Raw genomic sequence first — 17,149 nt, forward strand, 5'->3', positions numbered from 1 at the left:
GATTGTGTTGATTCAGATGTATTTCTAATTGGTAAGTCAATCAAGTCTGTCATGTAACTTGGGGCTTCTTCGTAGATGATTTTGTGAACCAGGGTGTAGATTTTGAAGATGATGCGTTCTTTGATTGGGAACCAGTGTAGTTTTTCGTGGAGGGGTTTTGCGCTTTCAGATCGCATTTTACCAAATATAAGCCTAGCTGCCGTGTTTTGAGTGCTCTGAAGTTTCTTTAAGGTTTGTTCTTTACATCCCGCATAAATATGCATGAAAGATTTGCATGCACTGCCTCATTATGCAAATCTATCCCATGCATATTCATTGCACTTATCCTGCAAAGCACTGGCCTAGAGTATAACAACAGATATATCTGGCAACACTTTTTCTTTTTTCTTCTTAGGAACCTTCAGCTCTAAACATATACTCGTATTAGGCTCCTAGATACAGTTAACCTAGAGGGAGGTTAACTGTATCTAGGAGCCTAGAGTATAACAAAGCATGGTTAGGTGAGTTTTGGGCAGGAAATAGAGAATGACTGATCCAAATGTAGAAGTGTGTGTATGTTAAAGGAATCGCTCCTTTTAAAAGTGTACCAAACCAAAAATATATAAGAAAACTACAGTAGATAAATACCCTACTAGATATATCAGTTACATTTTTGGGGGGTAATTTTATAAAGCTGTTTTTTTTAATGAATATGGCTTTTTTTTTCCTTAAAAAATATATATACTTATAAAATTCCCCTGGGTAGTATTGAACACGGAGAGAAAATAGTTGACGTTTAATTACAAGAAATGTTGTATTTTCTATCGGAGGCCCATTGTTGTGAAAGAAATCATCGGAACAGTTAAGCAATGTTACAGATTCTTCTACTTTGAATAAATAAAGTTCTTAACTGTTTCTTCAGGCATTTACTGTATTTTGATGATTGTATACAACTAAGGTTTTTTGTTTTTTTTAAAGTAATTTTGTTCTTTTTATATAGGTTTTATTGGAAATAGGCAGACTAGAAATATTTTAAATAGCCCTAAAAGTGCATGCTTTGACAGGATGGTGTGTGCTTTGCCAACAGGTATATACAGGGTTGGGGTTTTTGCAGAGTATGGCTGCAGTAGCATATATGTGTATAGATTATAAAATGTTTGTGATGTGTGCTTAAATATTTATAGAACTGGGCATATACACTTGCTCTAGAGCAAGTGTAAATGTCTGCACCTGCACAATTTCTGCCACTTAGCACTAGTATTTTATAAAGACCCATCTGTCAACTTAGATGCCTGTTTTGTCTTATAAAATTGACCTAAATTAGGCACATCAAAATGGCCTTGCACTAGACATCACATTATAAAATTACCTCTATGGTAGTATTTTCTGAAGTGCTACCCATTCCACACGCAGAGCTCTGGAGTCTCAATGCGTGGATGAGACGGTGCAGGGAGGAGGATTTTAGATTTGTTAGGAACTGGGCAACATTCTGGGGAAGAGGGAGCCTATTCCAAAAAGATGGGCTCTACCTTAACCAGGGTGGGATCAGGCTGCTGGCATTGGCATTTCAAAAGGAGATAGAGCAGCTTTTAAACTAGAGACTGGGAGAAGACCGACAGTCGCTCAAAAGCACATGGTTCAGAATAAGGTATCTTTTTTAAAGATATCACCAAAACAGGGAAGATAGGGTATCCTGATAGTGAGGTTGCAAACGGGACCATAGTAGATCAGGTGTCCTTAAATAAAAATAAAAATCGGACAAAAGATTGTAATTTAATACAGTCAAGTACTGGGCATGATGTAAATAGGAACAACAAACATAGTTTGAAATGTCTATATGCGAATGCCAGAAGCCTAAGAAATAAGATGGGAGAGTTAGAATATATTGCACTAAATGAAAAATTAGATATAATAGGCATCTCTGAGACCTGGTGGAAAGAGGATAACCAGTGGGACACTGTCATAACGGGGTACAAATTATATCATAGTGATAGGATGGATCGAATTGGTGGAGGGGTAGCATTGTATGTTAAGGAAAGCCTTGAATCTAATAGATTGAAAATTCTACAGGAAACAAAACGCATCTTGGAATCCCTATGGATTGAAATTTCATAGGAGTGTACTACTGTCCATCTGGCCAGGACGAACAGATGGATGTAGAAATGTTAAAGGAAATTAGGGAGGCTAACAAACTGGACAACACGATAATAATGGGTGATTTCAATTACCGATTATTCCCACAGGGATAGTAGAATAATATCAATATTTAACCAAGAAATTCCACTACAATGTACCTGGGTATTGGAGGTGTATAATCGCTAGCATATATGAAATGTGGAGAAAAAAAGACTTCAGAAATCCTAGAGAATACTCCTTGTGTGGAAACCACCATATATATATGGAGCACCCCGCTTCTTCAATCACTAGTCTTCACAAAAAAAACTCCACTCTTCTTATTCATATAATACATGCACGTACACCTATCACAATACTCAAAGGTGAAGGCAACTAATCAAAAACTTTCGGTGAATGGAAAACTACTTAACTTAAATGTTCTTAGAACTGTCCATTCTTCAACTGTATACAATGTTCACAAAGCCCAACAGGAGACCCTTTGCACAATTTTTACGATATCGCAAAATTTGTTCCACTACTGAGAGATATTTCCAACAGACATCTCATTTACAACAGAAATTACAAGATAGAGGTTATCCGAAGTCCTTGGTATCTCGAGCGAGGAAACGGGCTTATTACAATCATAGAGAGTGGTTGCTTAATCCTGATACTAATACAGTGGAACAACAAGAGGTGGTGACTTTTGTAACAAAATACAATACTCACACAAATAGGATGGTGAAGATCATTAAAAAACATATGGCAATGTTGCATATTTATCCTTGTTTCCGGGACTTAAGGATTTTGTTTGCTTATCAAAGACAGAGCAATTTGAACGACTTGCTATGTGTGGCGGACACATGGAATCGTGAGACAAACTTGGCTGCCAGAATAGGACATCATAAAGCATGTGGGCAGTGTTCTGTGTGTCACATTATGTTGGATGTGGATGAATTTGTGGATCCTCGCACGGGCAAATCGTATCATTTAAAGTCCTGCACGGATTGTCAATCCATGAATGTGATTTATTTATTAAAATGCACTTGCAATTTGTATTATGTGGGACAAACCTCTAGAAAGCTAAAAACGCGATTGATTGAACATAGACACTGTATACAGGCTAAGAAGACATATGAACCTCTGGTTTCTCATTGCCTTTTGAAACAACATGAGTTTGGCGATTTACAATGTGTGGTTCTGGAGCAAATTCAGGTTTCAGAACGTAGAGGGGACATAAGAAAGAAGTTAAGACAGAAAGAACAGAGATGGATATATATGCTGCAGACTGTAATCCCTAAAGGATTGAACATTTCAATTGAATGGAAAGCCTTTTTGTGAATGGGGTTTCTGCCAATAAAGTTGTTGCTGTGAATTCATTACGTTTGGGAGTAAGGAAATGACGTATATATAGAAGAAGGAAGTGGGATTCGTGTTTAAGACGCCGACCAGAGGCAGTTGAATGTGGTGAAGTTGAAAGAGGGAAATCAGCTATCTGGATTAAAGTTCTGGCCCTTGAAACAGCCTATTTGGGGCGAAACAGGGTCTCCTGTTGGGCTTTGTGAACATTGTATACAGTTGAAGAATGGACAGTTCTAAGAACATTTAAGTTAAGTAGTTTTCCATTCACCGAAAGTTTTTGATTAGTTGCCTTCACCTTTGAGTATTGTGATAGGTGTACGTGCATGTATTATATGAATAAGAAGAGTGGAGTTTTTTTTGTGAAGACTAGTGATTGAAGAAGCGGGGTGCTCCATATATATATGGTGGTTTCCACACAAGGAGTATTCTCTATGATTTCTGAAGTCTTTTTTTCTCCACATTTCATATATGCTAGCGATTATACACCTCCAATACCTAGGTACATTGTAGTGGAATTTCTTGGTTAAATATTGATTTCAATTACCCCAATATTGACTGGGTAAATGTAACATCAGGTCATGCTAGGGAGGTAAAATTCCTTGATGAAATTAAGGATTGCTTTATGGAGCAGCTGGTACAGGAACCGAGAGAAGGAAAAATTCTAGACCTTAGTGGATCGCATGATCTTGTGCGGGAGCTAATGGTGATGGGGCCGTTTGATAACAGTGATTATAATATGATCAGATTTGATATTAGCTTTGGAGTAAGTAAACATAGGCAATCCAGTACGTTAGCGTTTAACTTTCAAAAAGGAGACTATAATAAAATGAGGAGAACGGTGAAAAAGAAACTTAGAGGAGCAGCTGCGAGTGTCAAAAATTTACATCAGTTGGGGATGCTGTTCAAAAATACCATCCTGGAAGCCAAGGCCAAATATATTCCGTGTATTATAAAAAGAGGGAGGAAGACCAAACGACAGCCGGCATGGTTAAAAAGTGAGGTGAAGGAAGCTATTAGAGCTAAAAGAAAATTCTTCAGAAAATGGAAGAAGGAACCGACTGAAAATAATAAGAAACAGCATAAGGAATGTAAAGTCAAATGCAAAGCGTTGATAAGGAAGGCTAAGAGGGACTTTGAAAAAAAGATTGCGTTGGAGGCAAAAACACATAGTAAGAATTATTTTTAGGTATATTAAAAGCAAGTAGCTGGCAAAAGAATCGGTTGGACCGCTAGATGACCGAGGGGTAAAAGAGGCGATCAGGGAAGACAAAAGTGAGGATGTTATGCCTTTGTATCGGTCCACGGTTGAACTGTACCTCGAATATTGTGTTCAATTCTGGTCGCCACATCTCAAAAAAGATATAGTGGAATTAGCAAAGTTACAGAGAAGGGTGCCGAAAATGATATAGGGGATGAGACGACTTCCCTATAGGAAAAGCTGAAGCGTCTAGGGCTCTTCAGCTTGGAGAAGAGACGGCTGAGGGGAGATATGAAAGAGGTCTATAAAATAATGAGTGGAGTGGAATGGGTAGAAGTGAATTGTTTGTTTACTTTTTCCAAAAATACTAGAACTAGGAGGCATGCGATGAAGCTACAAAGTAGTAAATTTAATACGAATCGGAGAAAATGTTTCTTCACTCAGCGTGTAATTAAATTCTAGCTTAGCGGGGTTTAAAAAGGGTCTGGATGGCTTCCTAAAGGAAAAGTCCATAGACCATTATTAAATTGACTTGGGGAAAATTCACGGCTTATTTCTGGGATAAGCATCATAAAATGTATTGAGCTTTTGTGGAATCTTGCCAGGTATTTGTGACTTGGGGTGGCCACTGTTGGAAACAGGATGCTGGGCTTGATGGACCTTTGGGTCTGTCCCAGTGTGGCAATACTTATGTACTTATGTACCCTTTACTCATATATATGATCCCTTGCACATGTACAAAGTACACACAGTGGCAAGATCACATGTGCATCTGGTGTAAGAGTGTTCTGGGACAGAGTCTGGGCATTGTTGAAATTCTAGATCTATGAGTAAATATTTAGCTGCTGCAGTTTTAAAGAACCAGCCACAGAGATTAATGACTGAATAGCTGGATTTTTTTAAAATCAGATAATGGCTCTGGCACTGAATACCAGGATAATGTAGTCAACCCCAAAACTTAACTGGGTGGTAGCAATTAGTCAGCCTACTGTTCAGATAACCGAGAGCTGTTTTGCCCTCATAAGTTGTCTAGATAATGGACTGAATATTGCCAATGTCCAAGAGGTTTTGAGACTGCCCTGGCTCCATTGGCACTTTCCAGGTAGTGCCTCTAAATACCCTGCTCAGTGGCATTTATCCAGATAAGTGTGTGGAATATTGACCTGGTACATTTCATATATTACCCATTCCTGATTTCATTTTGCCTGCAATTCGTTCTAATATTTTAAAGAAACATAGGTACCTGTGTGTAAGCTGTAAGTGAGCGCTCTTAAGTCACTTGGGGGTCCTTTTTACTAAGCTATGGTAAACACTATTCTCCGAGGACAAGCAGGCTGCTTGTTCTCACGACTGGGTGACGTCCGCGGCAGCCCCCACCAACCGGAAGAAGCTTCGCGGGCGGTCCGCACGCAGGGCACGCCCACAGCGCATGCGCGGCCGTCTTCCCGCCCGTGCGCGACCGTTCCCGCCAGTCTTGTTTTTTCCGCGCTGGAGAGAGTTGTGCGTACGCCGCTCTCTCTTGTTCAGCCCGAAAAACCGTCGCGTTTTCACGAAATTTCTTAGTTTTTTGTTTGTTTATAGCCGCGTTCAGGCCTTTTCTTTTCTTTCAAAAAAAAAAAAAAGTGTGAACGCACTTGTTTTCCCTCGTTTTCTAGCGGGGGCGTCGTGTTGCGGCCTTGTGGCCGCGCGGTCGATTTATTTTTCGAGGTGTGATTACCGCCACCATCGACGACTTTAATTTCGCCGACGCGATTTTTCCGTCGATGTCCTCGAAGGTCCCGAGTGGATTTAAGAAGTGTGGTCGGTGCGGCCGGCCTATCTCGCAGACCGACACCCACGCTTGGTGCCTCCAGTGCCTCGGGCCGGAGCACAATATCAAGTCGTGTTCTTTGTGTCTTGGTCTCCGGAAACGGACTCAGGTTGCGAGGCAAGTTCTTCGGGACCGTCTTTTTGGAACTTGCGCCGGCCCCTCGTCGTCGACCTCGACGGCATCGGTATCGACGGCCGGTTCTTCGGTACCGGTATCGATGCCCGCGAAATCGGCACCGATGGCATCGACCCCAGGAGCACAGGTCCCGTCGGCCCTCCGGTGAGGGTAGGGGTGAGAGGCCGCGTGGGCAATCGGCCCCGGTCACTCCCTCGGCCCATGGCCCTCGGGACCGAACCCTGTCTGACCCGGTTCCTCGAGACCAAGGGGGATCGACCTCCTCCTCCTCCATTCCACCTGCACCGATGACGGGCACCGCAAGAAATCTAAGAAGCACCGTCATCGGTCGCCTTCGATGCATCCGGCTCTCGGTACCGGCGAGGAGTCGACGCCGAAACGTCCGCGTCGAGAGGAGAGATCCCCTTCAGTTGTGGAGGTACCGACGCGTCAGGGTCCCAGCACTTTGGTGCAGTCTCCTGGACCCGAGCAGCTTCCGGCACCGACACCTCTACCGGCCCCCCCCATCTTTCCCGGCAGCGGGCCTGGACGAGTGCCTCCGAGCCATCCTTCCGGGGATCCTGGAAGGGCTGATGCGCCAGGCTGTGCCGGCGCCGGGGGTGCTTGCGCCCTCGGCGCCGTTGACTGTGGCGCCGGCGAGCTCTAGGCCGGTGTCGAGGCCGTCGACACCGCCGCCGCTTGCGGCGTCGGTCTCGACCGCCACGCAGGTGGAGTCCCCGTCGACGTCGATGGAGGGAGCTTCGTCCCCGCCGGCGCGGGAGTCCACCGCTTGACGACACCGAGGCCTCGGTGCCTCGACGTCGAGCCGGGCCCGGTTAAGGACTCAGCTACATGAGCTTATGTCCGATACCGAGGAAGAGGCCTCGTGGGGTGAAGAGGAGGACCCCAGATATTTCTCCTCAGAGGAGTCTGCGGGTCTTCCCTCTGATCCCACGCCTTCACCTGAGAGGAAGCTCTCGCCTCCTGAGAGCCTCTCCTTTGCCTCCTTTGTAAGGGACATGTCTATCTGCATTCCCTTCCCCGTGGTCTCTGTGGATGAGCCGAGGGCTGAGATGCTCGAGGTCCTCGACTATCCATCACCACCTAGAGAGTCCTCCACGGTGCCGTTGCACAATGTCCTTAAAGAGACACTGCTTCGGAACTGGATGAGACCATTATCTAATCCCATCATCCCCAAGAAAGCAGAGTCCCAGTACAGAATCCACTCGGACCCAGAGTTAATGCGGCCCCAATTGCCCCATGACTCGGCGGTCGTGGATTCTGCTCTCAAGAGGGCACGAGTTCGAGGGATACCGCCTCGGCGCCCCCGGGGCGGGAGTCTCGCACTCTGGACTCGTTTGGGAGGAAGGCCTATCAGTCCTCCATGCTCGGGACCCGCATCCAGTCGTACCAGCTCTACACGAGCATCCACATGCAGAACAATGTGAAGCAACTGGCGGACCTGGTCGATAAGCTCCCGCCGGAGCAGTCCAGGCCTTATCAGGAGGTGGTCAGGCAGCTGAAGGCGTGTAGGAAGTTCCTGTCCAGGGGTATCTATGACACCTGTGACGTGGCATCTTGTCCTGCGGCCCAAGGTATAGTGATGCGCAGGCTTTCATGGCTGTGTGCCTCTGACCTGGACAACCGCACCCAGCAGAGACTGGCCGACGTCCCTTGCCGGGGGGATAATATTTTTGGTGAGAAGGTCGAGCAGCTGGTGGACCAACTGCATCAGCGGGAAACCGCCCTCAACAAGCTCTCCCACCGGGCGCCTTCAGCATCCACCTCAGCAGGTGGACGTTTTTCCCGGGCCCGGCAGGCTGTGCCCTATTCTTTTGCAAAGCGTAGGTACACCCAGCCGGCCCGAAGGCCTCGTCAGGCACAGGGACAGCCCCAGCGCGCTCGTTCTCGTCAACAGCGTGCGCCTAAGCAGCCCCCTGCGCCTCCACAGCAAAAGCCGGGGACGGGCTTTTGACTGGATCCACGGGAACATAGCCGCCCTCAAAGTGTCCGTACCGGACGATCTGCCGGTCGGGGGGAGGTTAAAATTTTTTCACCAAAGGTGGCCTCTCATAACCTCCGACCAGTGGGTTCTCCAAATAGTGCGGTGTGGATATGCCCTGAATTTGGCCTCCCTGCCACCAAATTGTCCTCCGGGAGCTCAATCCTTCAGCTCCCATCACAAGCAGGTACTTGCAGAGGAACTCTCCGCCCTTCTCAGCGCCAATGCGGTCGAGCCCGTACCACCCGGGCAGGAAGGGCAGGGATTCTATTCCAGGTACTTCCTTGTGGAAAAGAAAACAGGGGGGATGCGTCCCATCCTAGACCTAAGAGGCCTGAACAAATTCCTGGTCAAAGAAAAGTTCAGGATGCTTTCCTTGGGCACCCTTCTGCCAATGATTCAGAAAAACGATTGGCTATGTTCCCTGGATTTAAAGGACGCATACACTCACATCCCGATACTGCCAGCTCACAGACAGTATCTCAGATTTCGTCTGGGCGCACGGCACTTTCAGTATTGTGTGCTGCCCTTTGGGCTCGCCTCTGCCCCACGGGTGTTTACAAAGTGCCTCGTGGTGGTAGCGGCGTATCTACGCAAGCTGGGAGTGCATGTGTTCCCATATCTCGACGATTGGCTGGTCAAGAACACCTCGGAGGCAGGAACCCTCCGGTCCATGCAGTGCACTATTCAACTCCTGGAGCTGCTGGGGTTTGTGATAAATTACCCAAAGTCCCATCTCCAGCCAACCCAGTCTCTGGAATTCATAGGAGCTCTGCTGAATACCCAGATGGCTCAGGCCTTCCTTCCCGAAGCGAGGGCCAACAACCTCCTGTCCCTGGCTTCGCAGACTAGAGCGTCTCAGCAGGTCACAGCTCGGCAGATGTTGAGACTTCTGGGTCATATGGCCTCCACAGTCCATGTGACTCCCATGGCTCGTCTTCACATGAGATCTGCTCAATGGACCCTAGCTTCCCAGTGGTTTCAAGCCACCGGGAATCTAGAAGATGCCATCCGCCTCTCCACCAGTTGCCGCACTTCACTGCTCTGGTGGACCATCCAGACCAATTTGACCTGGGACGTCCATGTTCAAATTCCGCAGCCCACGAAAGTGCTGACGACGGATGCATCTCGCCTGGGGTGGGGAGCTCATGTCGATGGGCTTCACACCCAGGGTCTGTGGTCCCTCCAGGAAAAGGATCTGCAGATCAACCTCCTGGAGCTCCGAGCGATCTGGAACGCACTGAAGGCTTTCAGAGATCGGCTGTCCTACCAAATTATCCAAATTCGGACAGACAATCAGGTTGCAATGTATTACACCAACAAGCAGGGGGGCACCGGATCTCGCCCCTTGTGTCAGGAAGCCGTCGGGATGTGGCGTTGGGCTTGCCAGTTCGGCATGCTCCTCCAAGCCACATACTTGGCAGGTGTAAACAACAGTCTGGCCGACAGACTGAGCAGAGTCATGCAACCGCACGAGTGGTCGCTTCATTCCAGAGTGGTACGCAAGATCTTGCGAGAGTGGGGCAACCCCTCGTGGACCTTTTCGCCTCTCAGACCAACCACAAGCTGCCTCTGTTCTGTTCCAGACTACAGGCACACGCAGGCTAGCGTCGGATGCCTTTCCTCCTCCATTGGGGAACCGGCCTCCTGTATGCTTATCCTCCCATACCTTTGGTAGGGAGACCTTACTGAAGCTCAAGCACGACCGCGGCACCATGATTCTGATAGCGCCCTTTTGGCCCCGTCAGATCTGGTTCCCTCTTCTTCTGGAGTTGTCCTCAGAAGAACCGTGGAGATTGGAGTGTTTTCCGACTCTCATTTCGCAGAACGACGGAGCGTTGCTGCACCCCAACCTTCAGTCCCTGGCTCTCACGGCCTGGATGTTGAGGGCGTAGACTTCACTGCGTTGGGTCTGTCTGAGGGTGTCTCCTGTGTCTTGCTTGCCTCTAGGAAGGATTCCACTAAAAAGAGTTACTTTTTCAAGTGGAGGAGGTTTGTCATTTGGTGTGAGAGCAAGGCCCTAGAACCTCGTTCTTGCCCTGCACAGAACCTGCTTGAATACCTTCTGCACTTATCAGAGTCTGGCCTCAAGACCAACTCAGTAAGGAATCACCTTAGTGCGATTAGTGCTTACCATTATCGTGTGGAAGGTAAAGCCATCTCTGGAGAGCCTTTAGTAGTTCGGCTCATGAGAGGCTTGCTTTTGTCAAAGCCCCCTATCAAGCCTCCTACAGTGTCATGGGATCTCAACGTCGTCCTCACCCAGCTGATGAAACCTCCTTTGAGCACTGAATACTTGTCATCTGAAGTACTTGACCTGGAAGGTCATTTTCTTGGTGGCAGTTACTTCAGCTCGTAGGGTCAGTGAGCTTCAAGCCCTGGTAGCTCATGCTCCATATACCAAATTTCATCACAACAGAGTAGTGCTCCGCACCCACCCCAAGTTCCTGCCGAGGTGGTGGTCCGGAGTTCCATCTTAACCAGTCAATTGTCATGCCAACATTCTTCCCCAGGCCGCATACCCCGCCTGCTGAACGTCAGTTGCACACATTGGACTGCAAGAGAGCATTGGCCTTCTATTTGGAGCGGACACAGCCCCACAGACAGTCCGCCCAGTTGTTTGTTTCTTTCGACCCTAACAGGCTAGGGGTCGCTGTCGGGAAACGCACCATCTCCAATTGGCTAGCAGATTGCATTTCCTTCACTTACGCCCAGGCTGGGCTGGCTCTTGAGGGTCATGTCACGGCTCATAGTGTTAGAGCCATGGCAGCGTCAGTGGCCCACTTGAAGTCCGCCACTATTGAAGAGATTTGCAAGGCTGCGACGTGGTCATCTGTCCACACATTCACATCACATTACTGCCTCCAGCAGATACCCGACCGCGACAGTCGGTTTCGGGCAGTCGGTGCTGCAGAATCTGTTTGGGGTGTAAATCCAACTCCACCCTCCAGGACCCGAATTATTCTGGTCAGGCTGCACTCTCAGTTAGTTGTTCTTCGTAGGTCATTTCTGTTATACCCTCGCCGTTGCGAGGTTCAATTGACCTGGGTTCTTGTTTTGAGTGAGCCTGAGAGCTAGGGATACCCCAGTCGTGAGAACAGCAGCCTGCTTGTCCTCGGAGAAAGTGAATGATACATACCTGTAGCAGGTGTTCTCCGAGGACAGCAGGCTGATTGTTCTCACCTACCCTCCCTCCTCCCCTTTGGAGTTGCGTTTTCATCTTTTTGCTTGTCATTCAACTGGCGGGAACGGGTCGCGCACGGGCGGGAAGATGACGCCGCGCATGCGCGGGTGGGCGTGCCCTGCGTGCGGACCGCCCGCGAAGCTTCCTCCGGTTGGTGGGGGGCTGCCGCGGACGTCACCCAGTCGTGAGAACATCAGCCTGCTGTCCTCGGAGAACACCTGCTACAGGTATGTATCATTCACTATATGTTCGTATTGCAGCTTAAAAAGGTTTGTGCAGGGCACTGAAGTGTCCTGCGCTACCATGCGCTAATATATATATTTTTTGAATGAGGAGTCATGTCTGTGGGCATAAAGTGGGAGTTTCTGCCCTAATCAGCATATCAGCATTGTCGTGTACTAACTGATTAGCATATGAGCCCTACAAAATAAGTGGCAATAAGGGCTCTCACGCTAATGGCAATGTTAGCGCATGGCTACTAATTTTTTTTCCAGCTGTGGCCTTAGCAGGTGGCGAAGACCCATCTAAGAGTGCACTAAGGCCACTTTCTTACCACAGCTTTATAAAAGGACCCCTTAGATTGAGAAGGCACTTTATAAGATGATCATCTTTATCTGCTTGATTCTCAGCTCCCTGATGGCTCGGAGATCCCACTTCCTCCAATTATCCTCGCCAGCTTAGGCCGAGACCCAGGCAAGAAGACTGTGTGCATATATGTCATTTAGATGTGCAGCCAGCAGTCTTGGAGGATGGCTGGGACAGTGAACCCTTCACCCTGGAAGAAAGAGATGGTAAGCTAACAATTGGAGGGAGAGTGTTTTGAATGAGCTCCACTATGTTAGGTAGGTGTTCTCTTCCTAGACCATTCTTGCTATGAGACAACTTTCTTGATTCAAGAACTGCAAGACACACTAATCCTGATATAAAAATGTCAGTTGAGACCTGTTCTATTAGGATGAGTTGCTCAGCGTACGCCTTGTAGCGCTATAGAAATGCTAAATAGTAGTAGTAGTAGTAGTAGTAGCTGGCTCCCAATAAAAGCACGAATATCCTTCAAACTAAGCATACTGATCTACAAATTAATACATGGACAGGCGCCAAGCTATATGAAAAGCCTAATCGACCTACCAATTCAAAATTCAGTACGGTCCTGTAATTATCTGTTACTTCACCTTCCACATTGCCAAAATATCAAATATAAAACCATACAGGCAGCAAACTTTGCATATCTAGGCCCAAAATTCTGGAATTCTTTACCAAGGAACATTTTGAAGCATTTCCAGCTATGTTAGATTCAGGAAGCTCCAAAAAGTCATATACTTTAAAAGAATGCTTCCCAGAATGATACAACAAGCACACTCAACAAATCAGCAACACACAAAACCTCTCGTTGACAAGCTCTATGGAATTCCTCCTGACTGCACTATTCTGTTCCTCCAACAGAAGAGCTAATCAACCACTCATCTCCACTCTCTTCCGATTAATGCTCTCTTAGCACATTACCCTAGACAGTCTGCTCCCTCTATTTGCCACTACGGTCAAAATAATCCAAACCCCATAACCTTTCTCTCTTGTTATGAAAGCTTGCTCCCTACTCCTCTGTACTTCACCATCAACATGCTTATTCTTCCCTGTTTGTACTTTCTAGCTTCATTGTAAGCCATATTGAAACAATTCTCAGTTTCATGTGGGGTATAAGTGACGTGGAGGGGCATAATCGAAAGGGGTGCCCAAGTTTTCCTGAGGACGTCCCGGCGAAGGGGCGGGAAAACCCGTATTATCGAAACAAGATGGGTGTCCATCTTTCGTTTCGATAATACAGTTGGGGACGCCCAAATCGCGAAATTTAGGTCGACCTTTAGAGATGGTCGTCCCCGATTTTCGGCCATAATGGAAACCGAGGACACCCTTCTCAGAAACGACCAAATCCAAGCCATTTGGTCGTGGGAGGAGCCAGCATTCATAGTGCACTGGTCCCCCTGACATGCTAGGACACCAACCGGGCACCCTAGGGGGCACTGCAGTGGACTTCACAAATTGCTCCCAGGTGCATAGTTCTCTTACCTTGGGTGCTGAGCCCCCCCCCCAAAAAAAAAAAAACCCCAAAACCCACTCCCCACAACTGTACACCACTACCATAGCCCTAAGGGGTGAAGGTTGGCACCTACATGTGGGTATAGTGGGATTCTGGTGGGTTTTGAAGGGCTCACATTTACCACCACAAGTGTAACAGGTGGGGGGGATGGGCCTGGGTCCGCCTGCCTGAAGTGCACTGCACCCACTAAAACTGCTCCAGGGACCTGCATACTGCTGTCATGGAGCTGGGTATGACATTTGAGGCTGGCAAAAAATATATATATATTTTTGTTTACGGTGGGAGGGGGTTGGTGACCGCTGGGTGAGTAAGGGGAGGTCATTCCCGATTCCCTCCGGTGGTCATCTGGTCAGTTCGGGCACCTTTTTGAGTCTTGGTCATAAAAAAAAAATGGACCAAGTAAAATCGGCCAAGTGCTTGTCAGGGGCGCCCTTCTTTTTTCCATTATCGGTCGAGGACGCCCATGTGTTAAGCACGCCCTAGTCCTGCCTTCGTTATGCTTCCGACACGCCCCCCCATGAACTTTGGTTGTCCCCGCAACAGAAAGCAGTTGAGGACGCCCAAAATCGGCTTTCGATTATGCCAATTTGGGCGACCCTGGGAGAAGGACACCCATCTCCCGATTTGTGTCAAAAGATGGGCGCCCTTCTCTTTTGAAATTAAGCCTGATAGTGTACTAACAATGTCAACACAATACGCAATAGAAAATTATAATATGTAAGAGAGTAAGAAGAGTTAGAAAGTAAGGTGACTAAAGTTGCACTTGAGGTCAGACAGATGGTTAACATATAGATAGGTAAGAGAGTAAGAGGAGTTAGAAAATAAGGTGACTAATTTAAAGAAATGTGCACATGAGGTCAGAGAGATGGTTAAAAATTATCTCAGCTAGGGTAGGAGTAGATAAACATGTCCTGCTGCAGTATGTGCATTTGCAAAATTGGGATTTGAATGTGTTAAGCACATGGATGTCCTCTTGGGCATTTTGAGACATCTGTATGCTTTGAAAATAAGTTCCTGAACTTCCAGATATTTGCATCACCTAAAATATATTACACGGAGGGGCATTTTCATTGTGACATCTTATCAAAATTTGCTTATTTCTCATCTGACGAAGAAGGGCTACCTTCGAAAGCTAATCAAAAATGTATTAAGTTAGTCCAATAAAAAGGAGGTATCTTATTTTCTATGTTTTATTTTATTCTATTTCTATTGACTGTGACATCTAAATCCGACTTTGGATGTTTTGCTGAAAACATCCAAAAATCAAATGGTGAACGTGGTCATTAAAAAAAAAAGTCTTATCTTTTTGTTTTGAAAATGGCCATTTCCTAGACATTTTGTGCTTGATGCAACTATCTTTTTGGCCCATTTTCGGGAAAAAAAACATTCAAGTGAAAAACGCGCAAAATCAAGCCACTGGGATGTAGGAGGACCCAGCGTTCTTAGACTTGTCACATAGACATCCCAGCAGAGCAGTGGGGCACTCTAGGAAACACATTAACATGTGTTGTCATACTGGGACAGACCGAAGGTCCATCAAGCTCAGTATCCTGTTGCCAACCGTGGCCAATCCAGTGGACTTCACATAAAAGGTCCCAGGTACACATTTCACCATTAACCCCCTTATATTTTATGGTGAGCCCTCCAAAACTCACAAGAAAACCCCCAACTGTACACCACTACAATAGCCCTTATGGTTGCAGGTGTCTCCTGTATGTGAGTACAGAGTAGAGTTTTTGTTTGGGGGGGGGGGGGGTCTGATACTTTCTGCCATGAGTATTGTTCCTGTGAGATCTTCTGTTTTAAGCTTCAGTCCTAGTGGAGTGGATTATGGGCCTGGATCCCCTTCTCCACAGTGCACTGCACTGTACACTTCAATAATTTTCTCCAGGGACCTGTTTGCTACTCTAATAGGATTGGCCATAACATCTTAAGCTGGCATTGAGGTTGGTATGTAGTTTCATTCACATTTTGTGGGGGGGGGGGGGGGGGGGGGGGGGGGGGGGAGAGGGATCAGTGACTACTGAAGGGAGTAAGGTGGATGTCATTATTGTAGTCATCTGGTAATTTTAGGGCACTTTTTGGTGGTTTAGTCATTATTAAAACAGGTCTCGATCAAAATGTCCAACTTTTAGCCCTGGACATTTTGCTTTGTCCCATTTTATGGCAGAAAACCCTGCAACTGTTAGGAATGCCTAAATCCCACCCTTAACACGTGTCTGACCTGCCCTCTTGTGATTTGGACGCTCTGCAGATGAGCTGCATAGAAAACATTTAAAAAAATGGATTTTGAAAATAGAGATTTGGACATTTTTGCAAGAAAAACATCCACCTGCCAGTTTATGCCACTTTTTGCACTTTGTTTTTTTGAAAATGAGCCCCATTCTCTACTAACTTTAGTCAGCATAACCATAAAAACATCCTTTTAGCTGAAACCATATTCTATACATCACATTGTAGGAGTGAGAACACAAAAGAGAATCCTACTTTGGGGAAAAATAGCAAAAAAAAAGTGTGTTCTCAAATCATCTCTTAAAAGTGAGCTTGTAAAGTACAGCAGACTGTGGGCGCTGTTAACAGATACATACCAACTGATTTTACTAGCTGAACAAACGGGGCTGTTATCCCACAGAATTTGAAAGACTGCACTAAGAAGTTTAAAAATATAGCTCTTGCAGTAACAGGAAGCCAGTGTAGCTGGTGCAGGAGAGGAATAGCATGTTGTCATCTAGGTTTACCCAAAATTTAAAGTGACACGACATATTTTGGATCATTTAAAAATTTGTGTTTTGAACTAGTAAAACACTACAAGAGTAATTTAGGACATACTAGCAGCGTATCACAGAGCTAAGGGGCCCTTTTATTAAGCCATGTAGACGCCTATGCACGCCCAACATGCGTCAATTTTGAGTTACTACCCTACCGTGTGGCCCTTGCGGTATTTTCATTTTTGACACGTGTAGACTATTACTGCCCGGTTACTGTGTGAGATCTTACCGCTAGGCCCAATGGCTGGTGGTAAGGTCTCAGACCCAAAATGGGCACATGGCAATTTTCATTTTGCTGCACGTTCATTTTCGTCAAAAATTTTAAAAAGGCATTTTTTACTGGTGCGCTGAAAAATGATTCTACATGCGTCAACACTACTGCAGGCAATTTTTCAGTGCACTTTTGTAAAAGGGCTCCTAAGTGTCTTCTGATACAAAAACAAGTACAGGTATTTATTAACCACAGCCTGCACCTACTTTTATTAAAAGAATAGTGCCCCATTACATCCTTTGCATGAATAGGGA

At 46.4% G+C, this 17,149-nt stretch overlaps 1 protein-coding gene across 1 annotated transcript in view; it reads left to right on the forward strand.

The window, feature by feature from the left end:
* LOC115475702 (cytosolic non-specific dipeptidase-like) overlaps positions 1-17,149 on the forward strand; it is a 59,346-nt gene that overhangs the window by 9,120 nt on the left and 33,077 nt on the right. Inside the window, 2 exon segments of the mRNA XM_030211625.1 lie at positions 12,391-12,475; positions 12,478-12,552. Of these exon segments, the coding sequence (XP_030067485.1) occupies positions 12,391-12,475; positions 12,478-12,552 (160 nt within the window).

This window comes from Microcaecilia unicolor, chromosome 1 (genome assembly GCF_901765095.1).
Source record: "Microcaecilia unicolor chromosome 1, aMicUni1.1, whole genome shotgun sequence".
NCBI classification, from domain to species: Eukaryota; Metazoa; Chordata; class Amphibia; order Gymnophiona; family Siphonopidae; genus Microcaecilia; species Microcaecilia unicolor.